General features: G+C 35.0%; 5 protein-coding genes across 7 annotated transcripts; 2 read left to right on the top strand and 3 right to left on the bottom strand.

Moving 5' to 3' along the window:
* Positions 1-76: 76 nt before the first annotated feature.
* LOC141898446 (fibronectin type 3 and ankyrin repeat domains protein 1-like) lies at positions 77-5,711 on the bottom strand. The gene is made up of 11 exons (XM_074784327.1): positions 5,466-5,711; positions 4,898-4,949; positions 4,650-4,821; positions 3,164-3,288; positions 2,682-2,763; positions 2,500-2,574; positions 2,346-2,411; positions 2,054-2,268; positions 1,404-1,576; positions 1,266-1,310; positions 77-1,144 (listed from the first exon to the last, which is right to left on the bottom strand). The coding sequence occupies exons 2-11, from the start codon at positions 4,902-4,904 to the stop codon at positions 1,064-1,066; spliced, it is 1,041 nt and encodes a 346-aa protein (XP_074640428.1). The 5' UTR covers positions 4,905-4,949; positions 5,466-5,711; the 3' UTR covers positions 77-1,063.
* A 304-nt stretch (positions 5,712-6,015) lies between these two features.
* LOC141898930 (E3 ubiquitin-protein ligase CHFR-like) lies at positions 6,016-11,326 on the top strand. 3 transcript variants are annotated; one of them, XM_074785080.1, is made up of 20 exons: positions 6,016-6,174; positions 6,712-6,881; positions 6,972-7,065; positions 7,138-7,186; positions 7,279-7,342; positions 7,611-7,706; positions 7,818-7,849; positions 7,940-8,145; positions 8,235-8,310; positions 8,389-8,467; positions 8,550-8,614; positions 8,897-9,009; positions 9,173-9,241; positions 9,347-9,528; positions 9,600-9,764; positions 9,852-9,935; positions 10,018-10,088; positions 10,213-10,300; positions 10,417-10,609; positions 10,694-11,326. In XM_074785080.1, exons 2-20 carry the CDS (start codon positions 6,779-6,781, stop codon positions 10,731-10,733), a joined length of 1,869 nt encoding a protein of 622 aa, XP_074641181.1. In that variant the 5' UTR covers positions 6,016-6,174; positions 6,712-6,778; the 3' UTR covers positions 10,734-11,326. The 3 variants fall into 3 exon arrangements, with proteins under 3 accessions (XP_074641181.1, XP_074641180.1, XP_074641182.1); XM_074785079.1 differs by having other exon boundaries at positions 7,800-7,849; XM_074785081.1 differs by lacking the exon at positions 8,897-9,009 and adding an exon at positions 8,770-8,846 and having other exon boundaries at positions 7,800-7,849.
* Positions 11,327-11,479: 153 nt separating this feature from the next.
* LOC141899701 (replication factor C subunit 2-like) lies at positions 11,480-13,879 on the top strand. The gene is made up of 9 exons (XM_074786139.1): positions 11,480-11,663; positions 12,250-12,361; positions 12,441-12,547; positions 12,622-12,723; positions 12,811-12,911; positions 12,999-13,156; positions 13,235-13,300; positions 13,400-13,594; positions 13,684-13,879. Exons 1-9 carry the CDS (start codon positions 11,551-11,553, stop codon positions 13,798-13,800), a joined length of 1,071 nt encoding a protein of 356 aa, XP_074642240.1. The 5' UTR covers positions 11,480-11,550; the 3' UTR covers positions 13,801-13,879.
* A 361-nt stretch (positions 13,880-14,240) lies between these two features.
* Positions 14,241-17,880, bottom strand: LOC141899667 (coiled-coil domain-containing protein 74A-like). Its single transcript, XM_074786096.1, has 8 exons — positions 17,762-17,880; positions 17,009-17,554; positions 16,819-16,923; positions 16,644-16,691; positions 16,396-16,537; positions 16,046-16,289; positions 15,790-15,953; positions 14,241-15,132 (listed from the first exon to the last, which is right to left on the bottom strand). Exons 2-8 carry the CDS (start codon positions 17,379-17,381, stop codon positions 14,997-14,999), a joined length of 1,212 nt encoding a protein of 403 aa, XP_074642197.1. The 5' UTR covers positions 17,382-17,554; positions 17,762-17,880; the 3' UTR covers positions 14,241-14,996.
* A 446-nt stretch (positions 17,881-18,326) lies between these two features.
* Positions 18,327-19,695, bottom strand: LOC141899705 (DNA-directed RNA polymerase III subunit RPC9-like). Its single transcript, XM_074786147.1, has 2 exons — positions 19,540-19,695; positions 18,327-19,414 (listed from the first exon to the last, which is right to left on the bottom strand). The coding sequence occupies exon 2, from the start codon at positions 19,232-19,234 to the stop codon at positions 18,794-18,796; it is 441 nt and encodes a 146-aa protein (XP_074642248.1). The 5' UTR covers positions 19,235-19,414; positions 19,540-19,695; the 3' UTR covers positions 18,327-18,793.

Raw genomic sequence — 19,695 nt, 5'->3', positions numbered from 1 at the left:
CATTACAATTCCTTCTCTGGGAAGTGCAGGTTATGAAAATTAAAATATCACTTAACGCGAATTATTCTCTAAAGCATATACATTTATTGCACATGTAACTTTATAATGTAGCTTTATAATAGGAAATATATATAATAAGCGTACAACATTATCAGGTTCAACATTTTCCAGGGTTTAGAACAATATTTGTGGGCGTTTTCCTTGATGTTTCACACAAACGCCTTAAAAAGATAAATAGTGTCTCCAAAACAATTCCTTATCTGGGAACGAATACATAAGTCAATTCTTTTACAGTTTGCACATATGTATTATCTTACTCTGTAAGAGGGTTTGGGTTTATATTTTCCCCTGGGGCAAGTAAATAGAACAAGACAAATACCAGTACGTTGAACAGGTCAGAGAAGAAAGAAATAACCTTACGTTTGAGGTTATTGTAAAAAAATTCTACAGAAATAACCTCTTGAATCCTGTCTGACACATGTCATACTCTTGTGACAGATACATATTGGAACTATGCACGTTTCTAAAAATATCACGAGCAATCTTTTTAGCGGTGTCTTAAGATTTTCTGTAACATGAACCTTTTGAGTATTGACGAATACAAACTAGATATTACTAATGTCAGATCTCAATACTTCTATTCTAGGAACTAGTGTATAGCTTTAGCTGATTTAGACTACCCTAGTTTCACCATACCCTAGGGCTATTCGAACTGGTTTAAAGCCAGGTTTATGTCCCACAGAATTGGTCTGCACAGTTATGTGTAAAATCAATATCATTCTAGAGAAAGCAGAGTAAATTTTCATTGAAAAAAAAGGATTCTTAGAAAAGGATTTTAAACGATTTTATATCCTAAATTACACACACACTCATAGAATACAGATAACAAAACTTCTATACATTTTGAACATTTGTTTATTTCTTACTCTAGTCAAATTATGGACGGATCACTAATAACAATCAAATTATCGTTATATCACATTTTTCAGCAATGAGGCTTTGCTGTGCTGTCCAGTTCATAAACAGGTTTGTAAACATTTCATTACGCTCCTAATGACTGTCTTTATGTCATTTCGCCTTCAACAAATTCATACTTTTGCACCTGCTGTAGCTGCATGTGATCTTCAATAGTTTTGATGACCCGCTGCAAAAATGAAACCATGCATACTCAGTCAAGACAAATTGATCTCAGATGTAGTAGTAATCCATGACAAATATGTATTATGTAAATAACAACATTCCCTCGACAATAACCTTTCATTTACCTGGCGTTCCATTGACAGGGCCATTTCATATATACTCTTACCATACTAAAAGAAACAAACAATTCATTCATAGAGCAAATATACCTCTAACAATCCTTATTGCGTGTAAAATCCGATCTAGAATAATTTGATATATACCACATTAGTTGCATATATATCAGCTTTATAATGTAGAAGTAGCTCCACTAATCCTTGATGACCATATACAACTGCGATCATTAATGGCGTTTTCCCATCGTTGTCCTTCGACTCGATTACTGCACCTTTTCTTATCAACAAATTGGCAACTTCTTTATTTCCACCGATAGCAGCTTGAAATAGAGATGAGTGAAATCGGGATATTGATAATTCATTTAAAAGATAAAAGCTTCATCTCAAAATCAGAAATCTCAAAACGATATATTTGATAATGGATTCAACAATGCCACATAACCAGATCATTTGAAAAACTTGAATCAGTGCAAATTAATATTTGGTTGTCCCAGAAAAACCTATACGCACACATGCTGAAAACGGTGTTTGCTGTGCAAATATACAGCAGAGTAATTCACTCAATGGTGTACATTGCTAATGGAGTAATGGGGATCAAACACTTGATCAGTGAGCTCATGGATTTTCGTTCAAAGCGGACTTGGTCAACTCAAAACAGAAATAGCAATCATGCAGATAATACTTAGTCCTTACTTTCAATTTTAACTTTCACATTTCACTGTAAGCATAAAATACGATAAGAGGTGATCTCGTATCTATAAGAAGATACATAATCAAATTATAAAATGAAAACTTACCACATCGGTGAAGAGGTGTCCATCCTGAAGTGGTGTCTCTTGCATTAACATCCGCTCCATCATCGATCAAATACTTGATAACTTCTAAATTCTGACCATCACACGCTGAGTGAATAGCTATAGCGCCGTTTTTATCTTTAATCGTATATGATGCTTGGTTTTCACGCAAAATTTCAACGATATTCAGTCTTCCAGCATAGCAGGCCAACATCAAACTATTGTAGATTGAAAATAACATGTCATTCAAGAAAGACATAATTTTCATATCGCATCCTCTGATAGGTCCACTTACCTTGTTTTTCCCGTTTCATCTTGAAGGTTGACATCAGCCCCTCGCTTAATCAATGCATTAACAACACTATCAAAGAAATGAATAAATAAACAGCATCTCAAGACGAACCAAAATAACTCTATCAAATAGAAAAATTCATTTTTTTAACTCATACTCCAAATATCCTTTCTGTGAAGCAACCATCAACGGTGAATTTCCTGATTTATCATTCACATCAATGTTCACATCACTGCAAAACATAGCACGAGACAAAAAGTAAAACCTTGTCATTGCTGGTACAAGAACGGCGACCAGCCATAAATGAAATATGTTTACCAAAAGAGTATATACATGTACCTAGTATTAAGAACTTTCTCAATACCATCGATATCGCGATGAATAACAGCTTTATGTAAATGCACTCCAGTCAATGGTTCCTCTGAAAGTAATAAATAGAAAGGAATAAACCATTCGTCATCCTTATATAATCTTTCATGTCTATAAAAAACATAATCGCTAAACTCATATACAGTTTGCATAAAAATTCTCTCATCAGGAAGTACATGTTGATTTATTAAGAGCAGGACTGACGTCTTCAAACTGCAAAAATCAATGATACAACCATTAATATGTGTCGCTTGATATCATGTTCTTGCAGGCGGTCTATTCAAGTTCAGGATTCAATGGCACGCAATGCCGTAATATCAACTGCCATTAATGACACACAAAAAAACGAATCAATCAGCATAAAAACTTGTAGTAAGCTTTCGAAATTGCATTTCGGTCTGCGATCAAATGATGGTGAATTATCTCCGTAATAACAGACAGCACGAACTCACTTGTAGTCATAACAACAACAGGAGCACTCCAGTCACTCTCGCCGTGGTCATTCTTAAAACACATTCTGAATCTATACTTCGTCAATGCTTCCAGTCCTTCAACAACATGGGACTTAGCGTAACCTCTGCAAATACATGAATCTTTCTTTTTTTCAAATTTTTACTTGGAAATCAACTCAATTCAGTCCTAGAATTTGTGTCAATGGAACAAGCATGATTTTCGTTGATAGTCTTCCCCAAGTCCAAAGAATATCAGGTTTATATCTCATACTGTGGTGATAGTCTTACCATTGCAATTCAAAAATGATCTACACTCTTTTTAATGCTAGCCCATTAGATTTGACAATGGTATCTGAAGCGATATACTAGAATGTTCACTAATACCTGTTTAAATAACTTGTATCAATTGTATATGAATAAAATTCACACGCAATAATACAAAATACAAGTGAAACTGAAAGAATCAAGACTTGAAAAAAAATTAATTTAAGGTTATGTTTGGGCATGACTTCAAAGACTGTACAGCAGACGTCCTGAAACTTGTCAAAATCTTTCCACAAAGATATGTATATTTGTATATATATATATATATATGAAGGAAAAGTAAAGCGACCAGTTGACATGCACCAGTGAATAGTTTCAGTTGCCCTTTCAGTCGTCTCTCACCTTTTGACTATTATTCCAACAAAAATATGATTAATCACTTTCTAATGTTTCCAGTTGAAAAGATATTGCACTTATTTAACAGCAGCACCGAGAACTAAATTATTAATGGGTTTACACTTCGACAACTTTTCTGTGTATTTGTGTACAGTCTTTTAAGTTTGGCTGGCCATGCCAGTAAATCGATTTCGCCATGCGTTGAAATTAAACAGATAGATATTTAGATAAGCGTAGATTTAATCGATATGTTCATTAGGATTACCAGGCGTGCTCTCTACCAAACAAACAAATTCTGTATGAAGCTGTAGGTTGATTCAATAATTAATGTAAATATGAACTGTTCATGATTTGCTTTTTCAAATTTATATCACAAGCATGTTTTTGTGAAAGGCTACATATGGCAACAGTAGGCCTTATTAGGAAGAAGATAAGCACAAGATTCTGTATCTAAATTGAGAGGCCTTATTAGGAACAAGATAAGCACAAGATTCTGTATCTAAATTGAGCAAAATCTTTCGTTGATAATTGGGACCAAAATACATCAAACATACACCAGTAGAATCCTCTTGATTCAGATCATTTGGGACTAACAAAATTCATCTGGTTTGTAAAGGGAAATCTGGATTAAAAGTCATTTTCTTGAAAAATGTAGGGGCCTACTGCAAATATTGTCCGGATTAGATCAAATCCGGATTAAGCAAGTTTGACTGATTGATTTACAATGAAAACAATGAACAATGATTTTTTGGGCAAATTGCTGCGCGAGCAGGACAGCATTGAAATATGAGCATATTCTGAAAAAAAGAGAATTGAAAGAACTTACGTGTAAGCATTTCCCCATTGGCAACTTTTATCTTCTTCTTGAAGTACAACTCTTATTCTTCCATCACCCTTTTTAACTGTCGTACTTAAACGTTCATAGGCTTCTACCCAGGATATTAGTATAGTGTGATGGGTGACCTTCCCAACAATAGGTGCAGGTGGTCTTGGTGGAGCTAAAACAGAAAGAAAATTGCTTTGATCTAAAAAAAGAAGGAAATATGTCAACACCAGAAAAGTATTACTACTCACCTGCCATGGACTTAGCTGTGCTTTAAACTGTTCGATTCTAATTGGTATTTGACTGAAGTAAAAAATCTAAATTTCAGGCTCCAATGCCAAGTCATACAAATAGAAACAAATAGCTTACCTCCATGATAATGGCAGGCAACCTCTACTCTACTATCATGCATTCACCAAAGTAAGAATACTATAACTCAATTGAATTAGGCCTAATAAATTATTTTCAATTAGCCAATGTCGATGCTATAGGGACCAAGTGGACAAGGGCGGGGGGATATCAGGGTGAAAATGAAATCACAGCAAGGCGCCTCACTTAAAAAACCTGGATTATTCCATTCGAAGAAGATATGTAATTCTGTGACACTGACTAAACATACTCTTTTTAGCAATCTTTCAGGATCATAACGATGGTTCATTCTTATTGTTATTCACTAATGATAGACTACACAGTTTCACGACACAGGGACATAGTATTGGTATTAAAAAAATAGTAAAATATATCAGATCCCCAAACAACGATCCCAGAAAAAAATAAAAGGTCTTTCAATTAATTGATTATTATTATTATAGCAATCACCTTTTGTCGAAGTCGTGTGTATTTTTCAACTGGATGCTTTCTTCAACTCAAAATGTAGGCTACAGAAGAAATTACAACGATTAATCCGTCTTCCCGTCACACAACACATTGAAATGAATTCTACGTGCGTAAACCAGACAGACGCATGAATGACCGCTCCGGTCAATCAGCGCACTCGTACTACACACTAATTACACACTACACAACACACGCGCGCGGCGTAGCGTCAACAGTGCGTATCGATGAATCGCCACCTACCGGCGACATTAGCGTGCACACATGCCACAGCTAATTTAATTATTATAGGAATCAAATAAACCGGTAAGGTAAAAGTAAAAACTCTACCCAGTGTTATTTTTACTTTCTTTTTTCCTTATCTAGTTGTTGAATCCCTTATATATTGTAACCAGCTTTGGCTATTTGCTTTATTTTGTTGTCGTCATCACGGACAGGCCCAAATACCATTGTATCCGCAATAAAATCTAATTTAATTGAATCATCACCGCTAGAGGGTGCTCCATCAGAAAACATTGCTGTCAAAAATTTTTAAAAATGTTAAAATTTGACCTGTAGTTCTATGGTTTATCGGTTTATCTGATAAATCATCATATTGTCAATCATTTAAGGAGCCGTAGAGATAACGACGATGAAGAACTAATAAATTAACGTTATAATTTGATATATATCAAACTGTCCTTATATTTATAAAGTAATTATCAGTTTGTCAGTGAGTGTTTGAATACCAGCAGGCAGACGATGTACGGATTCTCCTTATTTGATGGGAGAATTGGCTAATTACTACATTAGAATAATCTGCTAATAACGATGATAAAGATAACTAATTAATATCATAAATTTGTATGACTGCAGTTTAGGTGTCCCTAATATGGTTATGTACCTAACCTTGTACCTAACACTATTCTTTATTAATAGGCCTACTAGCGCCACCCAGTGGATAGGTGACCCAAACTGCAGTTAGACCCATAAGTTAAAGTCTAGCTCTCCTCCAGCTCACTCGTGCTAGGGCGTAGTCTGGTATCAGCCGTCATTCCTAAATGTGGGGAACCCATACATTGCCTGGTTGGTAGGGAACCCATGCATTGCCTGGTTGGTAGGGAACCCATACATTGCCTGCTGGTTGGTAAGCAGACAAGGGCTAAGCCTTACGTTTAAGTTTAAAGTCTGATTGATAAGATGATTGTTGCAATATATTGCTTCTATTTATTCCATCTAATTCAATTCAAAGGACTAAGCCTAATGATGAATAAGCAAGAATATTAACTTGAAATAGAAAATATCTGACGAAAAAAGAAATGGCTTCGGAAGAACATTGGGCACAACTTGTGAGTACAACAGATTTGGACTCTGAACCTGTTCTAATTAAGGAAAACAAGTTCACCATAGGAAGAGCTGCAGGTAATAGGGCTATACATAAAATATTCCAAATCCACTTATTGTAGGCATATGCCATTAAGGGTGATCTGTATCTTTTCTCTGTTATTGAAGGTTGTGATTTGTGTCTTGGTTCAAACAAGCTTGTTTCCAGTAAACATTGTTACATCGAAGCTAGCGATGATAAGTATTTGATTGTAGACACAAGGTAGGCTTCATTGCGTTGTGATTTCTTGAGATGCTTGAAGCAAAATTCCTTGCCACTTTAAATCTTCTTCAGTACAAATGGAACCTTGCTGAATTTAAAGACCAGGGTAACAAAGGGCAAGGTAAGATTTTTACTTGGACATAATTTGAAAGAGATAGGTAAAATATCTTCTTAAGTTTAAACAGATCTCATTGCATTCTTATCAAATGACAGCGCCACGAGTTGAAACATGGAGATGAAATACATGTTGTATACAAGAAAGACCAAGAAGATCTAAGTAAGTTCTGATTTGAAAAGTTATCTTTGTTTGGGGTCTTCATCCTATCTTTGTGACTTGGTTGATAAGGTGTTATTCACAACCAAGAGATGGTGGGTTTGAATCCCAGTGAAATCATGCTATTGGGCCTGGACGTAAGTCAGTGTTTAACACCGACCAAATGACAAAAGTTCTCAGAATCTTCCACGTACTTGATGAAGGCAAGGAATTTAAGGCAGTGGAAGAAGTAATGCTCTTAAAAACAACTTAACTTTACCATGTTTTACAGATATAGGTTATTTATTCCAAGTAAAAGCCGAGTTAGAAAATGAGCATTTAACTGAAAGTTTTACACAGGAATATGAATGTGATCAAACATTATTAGGTAAGTCGTAATCTGCATTTCGGCATTATTCCAATCTACCGGTATTCATCGAAATAACTAAGATGAAAAAGTGAATATGTTATTTGTTTAAAGATTCAATTGATGATTTAGATGACCATGAGAGTGCTAAACGTAAGAGAGAGGTGTGTATGAATAGAATGACAATATTGTTTTATCGTAAATCGCTGGAATTTGCCTCGGTATTGTAGATATTCGCACATATTCTATTGTAGGAAGATGTCAGTGAAACACCCTCAAAGAAACCTAAGGCGGATGATGAACCTGACAGTCAAGCAACAGAAGTTGATAGTGAGCATGCTGCAAGCTCTAAAGAAGCAAGCAGTAAACCGGGAACTAGTGCAATGGCTGAAGATGATGATGATATGTTACAATCACTGACTTGTATCATATGCCAAGAAATCTTATATGATTGCATCAGGTTTGTATGATATGGGAATATTCTTTTTCATCTCATATTGCAATTCATGGGTTGAGAATGACACAATTTTTTGACTTTTTTCATTTCAGTTTACAGCCTTGTATGCATTCATTCTGTTCCGGTTGTTACTCGGACTGGATGAAAACTTCAAATGAATGTCCAACAGTAAGAAGACAAGCTACTTCAGATGATTGTTGTCGACGTGTTTTCAAACTGTATGATTTATGATGTTTTTATTTCCAGTGTAGAGTGAAAGTAGATCGCATTAATAAAAATCACATAGTGAACAATTGTGTGGAATCATATCTGAAATCTCATCCAGGTAGATTATTGAAAACACTCTAGAAATAGTCCGTTTGATTAATATTTTAAAGATGCTTCTAATAAAGATTAATCTCCTTTAGATAAGAAACGATCCGAAGAGGATATGAAAGATTTGGATTCTCGTAATCGGATAACAAGAGATATGGTTAGAATTTTGATTGAGAATCTGATATACATGTATTTCATGTCTAAATACATGTTTAAATTCCATAAAATCGTTGATTGAAACGTCCACTTCATGTGATTGATGTATTGTGAAGAATGTCAAGTATGACCAGTATTGGTTTTGGCTTCTTTCAGTTGTACCCTAAAAATCGTGGACACTCTGATGACTCAGATTATGATAATGATGCTGAAGAAGAGGATGATTCATTTGGGTCTGATTTATATTTGTTACTCAGCTTTCATTTCACCCACCTTATTCCAGCTTTATTCTAAGAAGACCCTGGTGCGACATTCTTCAGAGGGAAGTAGCAGTTCTGAAGATGAGAGATTCAGTGTTACCCCAAGATTTCATTACAGACCAAGATATAACCCAGGGTTAGCCCAAAATTTGATCAGAGCACTTCAGTATTGTTCCAAATTCTATTCATTTGTGTCATGCTGTCATTCACTGATAGATTAACTAGATGCTCACATTAACAGTTATCAAATCAAAGAATTTAGTTTGGGTTGTATCAGCTGTAATTGTGCTTACTTACAGAATTGTAAACTTCAATCCTGCTTTGGTTAGCCTAGGACATGGGCTGACGACTCCATATGCTACAATTAGGTAGAATAAATTATTTCTTACTCTTAGTGTTTTTGCACATGCATACTCCGGAAAATGTACATGCATATGGTAAAGAATTATTTAGTCGCTTGCGTAATTTTTCAGACCACCAAGAACACTTTGCAGGCAATGCCCACCAGATCCAACAGGTTCAGGTGCTCAACAAGTACCGGTATCTGCAGATTCAACAACATCAAGTAGTTCAGAAAATAATGTTCCTTCATCAACGCCTGTAAATATTGCATCTACAGAAACTTCAGAATCTCAGGGAAACTCGGCTGAACCAAGTGAGCTCATACTCAGTTTCAAAAGACTGTGTTCCAGTGTCTCTTTCTATAACGATATTATTTCTTGTTAGGTACTAGCACTGGCACTACTAGTAGAGTTCATCCAGATGACCAGAAGATTATGCCAACTATACCAAACTATGTTTGTAATTTGAATCAGAACCATATATTGTGTACATGTTGTCTTTTACCAATGCCAGACCGACGTCACGAACAATCTATACCTGCACAAAATTGTGAGTTCCATATTATTCTTATGATTGAAAGTTATAAATTTTTGTTATTTCATATGTACGTATCTACTATGTTCTTTATTTCAACAGGTGCAATATGTTTTCGCGCTTTCTGCCATGCATATTGGGGCTGTCAGAAAAGTGATTGTTTAGGCTGCATAGCCAAGTTTAGCGGTGGGTTTCAATTAAGCACAATTCAATAACATATTGGTGAAGAATTATTTATTGGATTATTGTGTCAAATCTTCTCTTGCAGTGATTACTTTGGGACGAAAATGTCTTACCAACATAATCTTAGATAATCTCCATGAATCAAATGTATTTAAGGTATACCATTATTGTTGTTTGGTTTTGAATAAAAAAAGAGCCGTGAAATATCCTACATAAACATAGTACCGGTAGCACATGAGAAAAATCAATGTGTCTTGAGAAATATCAATGTGTCTTGTAGGATTATTTAGTTGAAAAGAATATATCTGTGAGACAATTACAACGTGAGTGTGTTGACAAGTTACATGCGGGTGCCTATACATGTCCTGGTGAGTTATATTTGTTTGAAACCTTCTTACCATAGAGTTCGTTGATTTGAATAGAAACGGGTGTAGGCTAGAAAATGATATACATGTATCTCCACAATGCTTATTTCTTGTTACAGATGGAGCACGAATTCGAGGCAATCCAGATATATACATGTGTTACTCCTGCGGTCTGAGGAACTATAAAGAGTTAGCATATCAGTACAGAAGGGATATAGCCCGTTCTGAATTGCCTGATGCTGTCACTTCACGACCAGATTGTTACTGGGGACGGAATTGTCGTACTCAGAAGAATAGACCTCCACATGCACAGTAAGTGTTGTTGAAAAAATTATGGCTTCATAACAGTCATAATGCTCCGTTCAAATAGAATATCTCATCCATTTCTATTTTCAGAAAATTCAGTCACATTTGTGAACAAACAAGGACTTCATAGACTAAAGAAGAAAATTAATACTTTACAGTAAAATTTGCATAAGTTGGACTAGTCTAAAGGAATTTATAGGCCCTGAATTTTCCTGGGTCCCATAATTGCCTGGCTCATTAGTTTTCTGGTTGGAATGCAATCCTATATGGGAGCTAAGACATCCTTCAGTCGAAGTTAATCCAATTTAGATTTTAGATTACATATGCTATCTATGTAAAATTTTTTCAGTGAATGTCTCTGAGTCTGACTTACTCTTATTCAGAATTTTTATAAAGTTGAACATGTTTTGCTGGTCCCACCATTTCCGTCTTATACAAGTTTTACAGTATTTTGCTGATAAAAAAAGACATTCAGTAATTCTTTTGTTATGTAATGATTACTTAATACGCAAACAATTACTTGTAAGCAATATTGACAAGACACTGTGATCTTATTGTACAAAATACTAGTTACTAAATAAAGATAGATTGTTGCATGATTCGCTTTTAATTAAAAACTGGTGACCTATGTGTACTGTAAGAGTGTGTGTACTGTAATATAGTTCATGATCATGACATGAAACAATTTATAAACGCATGTAATCTATTGTATCTTAATAAAGTTTAGCCAAATTATTTTATCCATATTGAGGTGATTGCTTTGTTTTTGTTGTCGTGAAGTTAGGAGGAAAAATTCCGCCAATAGTGCATTCGAACCTCACGGCGATTTCAACAGTAAAACAACCCAGCGTTATTGCATCTAACCCCTAGCTTGGCTGTCCGGGAAGTATAGTTCTTTCGCGTTAAAAAAACACTAAATCTCAATTCGAAAGGTTTTTCCGTCTACGATGGATGTTGAAAGTATGGAAGTTACACCTACAGATCAGGGTGAATCATCTAAATCAGCTGACAAAAGAGATACGGTCGATGGAAAGAAGAAAAGTAGATACGAATTGCCTTGGTGAGAGTGATATCAGGCATGCTGGGTTCGAATCCCAATATTTACGAATCCTAAAATACACATTATGATTTTTCCTTTGTTTTGTTTTTATCACAGGGACTCGTATTTGATGTTTTGGGATGAACTGTAGCTTAGATAATCCTGTATCCCTGGTACTATATATATAAAAAGAATATTCTTTTTATATATATATATATAGTACCAGGGATACTGGATGATCTAAGCTACAGTTCACCCCCAAACATCAAATAAGAAATGAAATGAAGTTAGTCAAATACGAGCCCCTTTGGTTTTTATAATGATCGCCTATTGCATGATTAAACACTTCTCTGTCGATCAACTTTTACTTCAAATTGCTACTAGTTTTTATCAGATCAAGCTGAAACGTGGTGGTACTAAGTTACGTTCTGAAGGATTTGATACCATTAAGACTATTATTAGATCAACTGTGCCTGTGGCCGTTCCGCAACTGGCGTTAGAGATGAAAAAAGTATTATAAAGTTAACGAAACACAGCAGAGCTGTATCAGCCGATATAGCAGGCTACTTTGATATTTATCATGATACGTTTTGTCCCTCTCATGCAGGGTTGAAAAATACAGACCGACAGAATTGAAAAATATTGTTGGCAATGAAGAGACTGTTAGCAGACTGGAAGTGTTTGCAAGAGAAGGGAACGTCCCAAATATAATCATTGCTGTAGGTATTTCATAAATGGATAATTTCTTTGCAAACTTGATTAGTTGATGCTTCACCACCTGGTTACTCTGACTCTTAGGGACCACCTGGTACTGGTAAAACAACAAGCATTCTTTGCTTAGCCAGAGCATTACTTGGTGCTTCATACAAAGATGCAGTTTTAGAACTTAATGCCTCAAATGACAGGTATGTAATTGTTGATCTACAGATTTTAACCCTAAACTTCCACTACTTATTGCAGCATAATTTCCTTTTTTTAGAGGTATAGATGTAGTAAGAAACAAAATTAAGATGTTTGCCCAATCAAAAGTAACACTACCGAAAGGACGACACAAGATTATTATTTTAGATGAAGCCGATAGGTTAGTTCTAAGTTTCTGTGTATAATTTTTCAGTTTTATCTAACATATTCAAGTAGTAGATGAATCTATTGTTTTATCATTTTAAAGTATGACAGATGGCGCTCAACAAGCTCTTCGTCGAACTATGGAAATTTATTCAAAAACTACGAGGTTTGCTCTGGCTTGTAATGCTTCTGACAAAATCATAGGTAATTGTATATTTCAAAGATGATATGTAATATCTTTTCTTATTACGCTTTTCCAGTAGTACATAACCAAGATATTTATTTTTTTAGAACCTATCCAGTCTCGATGTGCTGTTTTACGTTACAGTAAATTAACTGATGCTCAACTGTTAGCGCGGCTGCTAGAAGTTTGTCGGGGAGAAAATGTTAGTTTCGCAGATGATGGAATGGAAGCAATCATATTTACATCTCAAGGGGACATGAGACAGGTAGAGCGACCGCTCACTAAACTCTTATAAAATTGTCTAAAGCGTGATGTTGAAGAAACATCCTCTATATATTTCCAGGCGCTTAACAACCTACAATCTACTTACAAAGGTTTCGGACATGTCAATAGTGAGAATGTTTTTAAGGTTCGTTTTTGTATTAAATGATGATCTGAAAAACCTCTCCAAGTGTCTGTACCCACTACTATATATGTAAATGATACTTATTTCATTCTTGATTTTAAGGTTTGCGATGAACCACATCCGATGTTGATCAAGAATATGTTACAGCATTGTGTCGAAGGAGAAATAGATGAAGCTTATAAAATCATGTCGCATCTGTGGAAACTCGGTTATTCTGCTGAAGATATCATCACTATTGTATTTCGAGTGTGTAAAACGTATAACATGCCTGAATTCCTAAAGCTAGAGTTCATTAAGGTAGGAGCTGACCGGTGATAATGAAAGGCTTTCACACTTTGTTCTGAATTATCTGGGTGTAAATTTACTTGGTTTCCGAATATTTCTAGGAAATTGGTTACACACACATGAGAATATCGGAAGGTGTACAAACTTTGCTGCAGATGTCTGGTTTACTTGCTAGGTTGTGTAAATTATCAGCCACTCCTACGGTTAACACTCAGTAGCAGTGTTAGGACATTGGATTCAACTCCTATTGAAATTATTGCTTAAAACTACTGTAAATCATTAACAGTCTCCATTGAACTAGAGAGTTAATTATATTCAAATCCCACTTCTGTAATATTTGTATATTTGATGTAAATAAATGGTATAGTCTTATATAATGTTATTGTAACGTATCATAATCATCGTGGAATCGTATCAGAAAGTGGATAAACTGGAATCTGCTGAAGATGACTTGTGACATAGTTGGTGTTTGGTGAATAAGGAATGTCTCCAGGACATAAATATGAGCAATAAAAGAGACTATGCATGTATTTCAACCACTCCTTCCTGTTGATACACCTAGAGAAGTTACTAAGGAAAGAAGTTTTGATTACATTATATGTACAATATTGTACTTGATTTACATTTACTAAAAATAAATAGTACATAGAATTTCCCATTTAAACAAAATACAACAGCAGCATGATTAAATAATTCTTCCAAATAAAAACACTTCACTGTTTGATAATTACATTCATTGTATTCAAGACTACAATAATAAATAATCACTATGTAACAATAGCCTGTAGCTGGTAGTGTTTCATATCATAAAATCATATTGTATTTTTCTATCTTAGCAAATAGTCTGGGTAACAATTTTACATTAATTGTCTAATAACTAATTGCTCGATTATCAAAACTGATGATCCGAACACAGATATTGCACCAATGCTCTTATCGAGGATAAAGTTCTCATGAGATGCATGCATTATGATATATTGAAGAGGTTAAGTGAAGTAGAGTTTATGAATTGTGAAAATTGATTCCATGAACAATTTTCGCATCATCTAATGGACGGATTAAATTAACAATCCACATCAACAAGTCAAACATAGCACCCTAACAACAAGTATCATACAATACAGGCCAACTAGGTCCATTTATGATAAAACCAGTTTACAATAAATTATGCTTGAAGCCCGTCTAACAACTTGCCTTGATGCACAAAAACCGTGGAATGCATCCTCAAGCTTTACAAATACATTCAATATGGAATGGGGTGTAAATGTGTGACCTATGACAACAATTTTCCTCTATACATAAAGATCAGGAATGAAACATTCATAGAATGGGTATAAGTCACTCAAAAATTGGTAGTTGGAATGACAGTGAAATATGAGTTATCACCAAACCATGGACATGACATCATACAAAGCTACAGGATTTCTTTCTTTAATCTTGCTTTCTGTAGAATTTGAGTGCGTTTTCTCCTTTCTGCAGCCTTGTTACCCAATGTCTGTTTCAGAGCTGGGAGGGATGCGTTATCACGTTGAGCGTAAGCTACATTGGGCCTAGAAAATAGAGCAATCAAATATTATCAATCCATATCAGTTGAATTAAAAAAGATCAAAGTACTATAAAAGTAATGTATCTTTAGGAAAATTTTCTGTTCACCAGACACTAATGAATATATGGAAGTGATAAGGGGCCTTCACTTGTCCTGTTCCAACTCAACAATTTTCCATATTTTTGTAGACATATCGCGATATATTGCGTCATGTCGACATATCGTGATTTTTTGACAGTATATTTGGTTTTTTCAACCATTTTCCTCACGACAAGTTGAAAATGACAACTTGAAACTCATTCCTCATATTTCTGACATCTTCATCTTACATTTCAACATTTCAGTTTTTCATGGGGAAAATGGTCAACAAAACGAAATATGTCATCAAAACATGATATGTCAACTTATTTATGTCAACTTGATGCAATAGATATGTCAACATATTTACGTCACCTCGATGCAATATGTCGACATAATTATGGCCACTTGTTGAGTTGGCACGCAACAACTTGAAGCTCCTTATGGCTTCCGTAAATAAAAGGTTCAATTAAAAAAATACCTCAATACAAGATATACACGAGACAGAGTGAAGAAAGGAAGAAAGACGAAATATAGATAGAAGAAATTAACCATCATTTTATTTCAGATATACCCAACTTACAATTTGCGAGTAGCATGTTTCATTGGAACCTTTGGTAGATGATTCTTCTCTGCCAATTCTATGTCTTCATCTTCAGCTATGTAAGCTTTAGCCAGAAGGTAAGCATCTGGTGTCCACTTTTGTGAATATATAACATCTTTTAAATCTGTTTTTAACTGCATTAACTGTAATATAGAACAATACACTGGTAGTAAATTACAAGCCATCCTTTCTTATTCAGAGGTGATTAATAGATTGATCTGAATTGTTGATTTACCTCATTATTCTGTCTTTGATTCAATCCATGCAAATATCGAATCATGGCTTCGTATTCTGCAGTAGTTGGTTTTCGCGAACCAGTGTGCATGCTGTTAATAGTTATTGGATTAGTCGTGATATCCATGTGTTCCGTACCTTCTCCTTCTAAGTCAATATGACTGACATCCGGTGCAGATGCAGCACCTGCCCCTCCGAATTCACCAACAGGCCCATCAATCGCCTTTCTTTCAATCGATTCCTTGCTAAAAACACAACGCATATACAACTTCAAAATAACAGGAAATATTTATTAGCACAGATTGTAGAAGCTTTATGAAGTGTTAATTGTTTCAGTAGGTCTATACTCACATTATATTCTTATTTTGTTCGTCTAGTAATTGTTTGAGGTAGGCATTCTTATTTTGAGCCTCTTTCAGTTGAAATTTCAATTGCTTGATCTCATCATCTAAATACACTGCACGGACTTCTACATTCTTTTTACTGCTACCTGCTGCGAAATTATCAAAATACACTTAATCTTTCATGTTGACAAAGCATTTGATCATTTCATGGTTTGGTTTTAATTTGGAAGACAATTCATGATAGGACCAACATACCAGATGAAATTTTCTCTACAGGAGGTAGTCTTCTAACAGCACTAGATCCTAGGTGAAATAAAATTGGTTTTAATGAAAAGCATTAGGAGACTATTATCATAAAGTAATTATGAAAGCAGCAAGAACATCATGTGTTTTTACACAAATTTCATTCAAAAGATAATCTGAAAATTACGTTTCTGTTCCTTAGCATTTCCTTTAGCGCTGTTATGTCGAGATGATTGCTTAGCAGATGCTGGTGGGGATAACTTTTGAACCATCACCAACTGGAACTGTAATTCTAAAAAGAATGAGGAAATTGTCATCATGAGAATCGAGACACTGTCATAGGTTTTGATTGAGAAATCGGTGTTTATTTCACCAACCTTTATTCTCTTTTTTTAAAGTGTCTATTTCTTGGTGAAGACTAGATAATATGTCACAATGTTGTTGCTTCAGGAATAGGATACTTCTTTCTAAATGCTGTACCCTTGATGACGACGCATTCAGATCTTTTTTGATTTCTATGGATCTTTCACTGGAATCAGCTGAGTTTTCACGCGTTTTAACACTGCTGTTATCATTTGTTGGAGGTAATGGCTGAAGGCGGTCTTTGAGGAATGGTTTCGGGTACCTTGCTTTGTCGAGAGCACCAACACGTGACCATTGTGGCATCTGTTGCTGTAGAGGTGGCAATTGTTGATTGATATCCATCGATGAAGGTAAGGGAACTGTTTCTTGCACCAGGATTGGATTCATTTTTCGTAATGAGACACCACCAAAAAGGTGAGCTTAAAGCTATTTCCGAGAGAGAGTATATGAAATTGATGACTGACGGTTTTAACAATTATTTTCCATTACTCTTTGTGTTTCTTGTTAAAGTAGTCTTGACACATGAACTGGTGAAATGATAAATGTCCTCTTTATTAAATCTGAAAATAGAGAACCGAGTATCGTTTAAGTTGCTTCCTAAAATTTCCTACAAATTTTAAACGTCAAAAATTCAATAAAATTTCGTTGTAATTTTTTCACATTCCTTGCTTTGCAATCATACACTGTACTTTTAATTAGAAATTTAGCCGTAAAAATGGTAATAAACCACGTTTAAAAAGTTTGAGCAACACCACCACGATACGAACCATTTCCATCTCCGTAAAGCTGCGCTTGAAAATCCTTATCAAATGGAATGTGTAGGAAATTTATGAAATAATTGCAATGCTAAGAGAGCGTAACTATGCACAACTATTTCCCGTTGCCCCTTTACAGGTGGCAGCACCATACGATGTTAGATCTTATCTGCATGCACATCTCGGGCTGTCAAAATTTCCCGGTTCCGAAGAAAAAGATTGGGGTTCAATTCAGTTTCTTTGACATTTATGCACAATCAGAAGACACAGTTTCAAAAAAAACCCAACAAGCTTATTCCAGAAGATCATGCGAATTGAATTTTATTTCCAAAGCCTTTCACCGTCTGCACTTTTGGGAAATAAATCACTGACACTAACCAAAGAATCGTTGGTCACCAATGATAACTTGGTAATTCACCACGTAGACCTCCCAGTCCATATGTTTTAATGAAGGCTGCCATTCACATATGCAGCACACACAAGAGTACCTGCACTTCTTCCACTTGAGTCAAATCCTCTAATGAACTAGATCAGTACCACAAGTCATATGATTTATTAGAAAATATTTTGCCTTTATTTCTAACAAAGATTTTTTTCATTTAGGCTAAATCATTTAATAATATCTATTTTGCATGTATTCTTAAGAAATACACTATTAATAAAAAAGCAAAGTCATGCATGATTCCTCATATATAATGACTTGGAGACATTTCTCAATGTTCTATAAATAAACAATTTTCACATTATATTATCTCGATTTTGTCAACCCGCACTAGTCTAAGGAAACAAAGGATATCAGGCAGGCTAGTTATCTAAATATAATCAAATTCTACAATTAAGTTGAGAAAATTTTGTAATCTCAATTGTTTATGAACAACTCTTTGCCCATCCACATTATTAACATGGCGACGATTAAGACAGGAATCGTGCATGGCATGAGTAAAACATAATACAATATCCAGTTATTTTCTGGAGCAGAGAAAATATCATCCTCCATTTTTCAAGTATTCAAAAGAGCACAAGTATTCAGTGTTCCCAAATTGACTATTCTAACATTTCGTTGTCAGGATTATCATCTTCATTTTCATATACAGTGTCAGTCATTTGCTCCTCCTCACCAGTATTTGAAGCGGTAATTTCTAAAAGTTCTTCGATTTGGTTTTCGGAAAGACGCTCTTCGCTCTCTTCGATTAGAAGCTGTATTTCCACGGCGGTCGATGGACGGTGGTTAAACAACTGTAGTTTTTCAGCTTTTGTAAGATTATACGGTCCAATCGCTTTCATAAACTGCTCGAGCGATTCGATGTCCTGGTCTTTACAAGGCGACTTTTCTAAATATTTAATCGTTTCATAGGAAATTGTCGCTAAATTCTGTAGACTTTTATTGGGTTTTTTTTCTCCCTTCAATTTTTGTTGTATCTCACTTAATAACTGATGCACTTCAAAATTACTCAGTAAAGCAGTGTTTTCATCGATAACTTCCATAATCTCGATTCCAGATACGTCCACAAAATTTCTTCGAAAAATACTTTTCACGACAACTTTCAGTTCAATTTATGCAAGTCCATATTTACTTTTCACTAAATAATCAAGATGATCTTTGTTGATGTAATACGCAGCGAACAGTACGAATCCCCATGATATTACAACAGTCAGGAAATAAAACTGAAAATAGATTTTTAAAAAGTTCTTTAACTGCGTGTTGACGGTGTATGCGGCGGATACAGTCGGCCAATGGCGCTAATTAGCCAGACAGAAAGACTACGTCTACAAATCGAATCAAAACTTACTAAATTCTGTACGATTTCAACGTTTCTTTTAGAGACTTTCCACATCTTTAAACATTAAAGGCTAATTTCAAGTTGATTTCATAGACCTACTGTCCCATTAAATTATTCTAAGTTGGAAAACAACCCGGTTGGCATGCAAACACTCGTGAGTCCAAG

Source organism: Tubulanus polymorphus, chromosome 2, assembly GCF_964204645.1.
Source record: "Tubulanus polymorphus chromosome 2, tnTubPoly1.2, whole genome shotgun sequence".
In the NCBI taxonomy this organism is placed as follows: Eukaryota; Metazoa; Nemertea; class Palaeonemertea; order Tubulaniformes; family Tubulanidae; genus Tubulanus; species Tubulanus polymorphus.
This window is presented reverse-complemented; position numbering and strand designations above follow the sequence as displayed.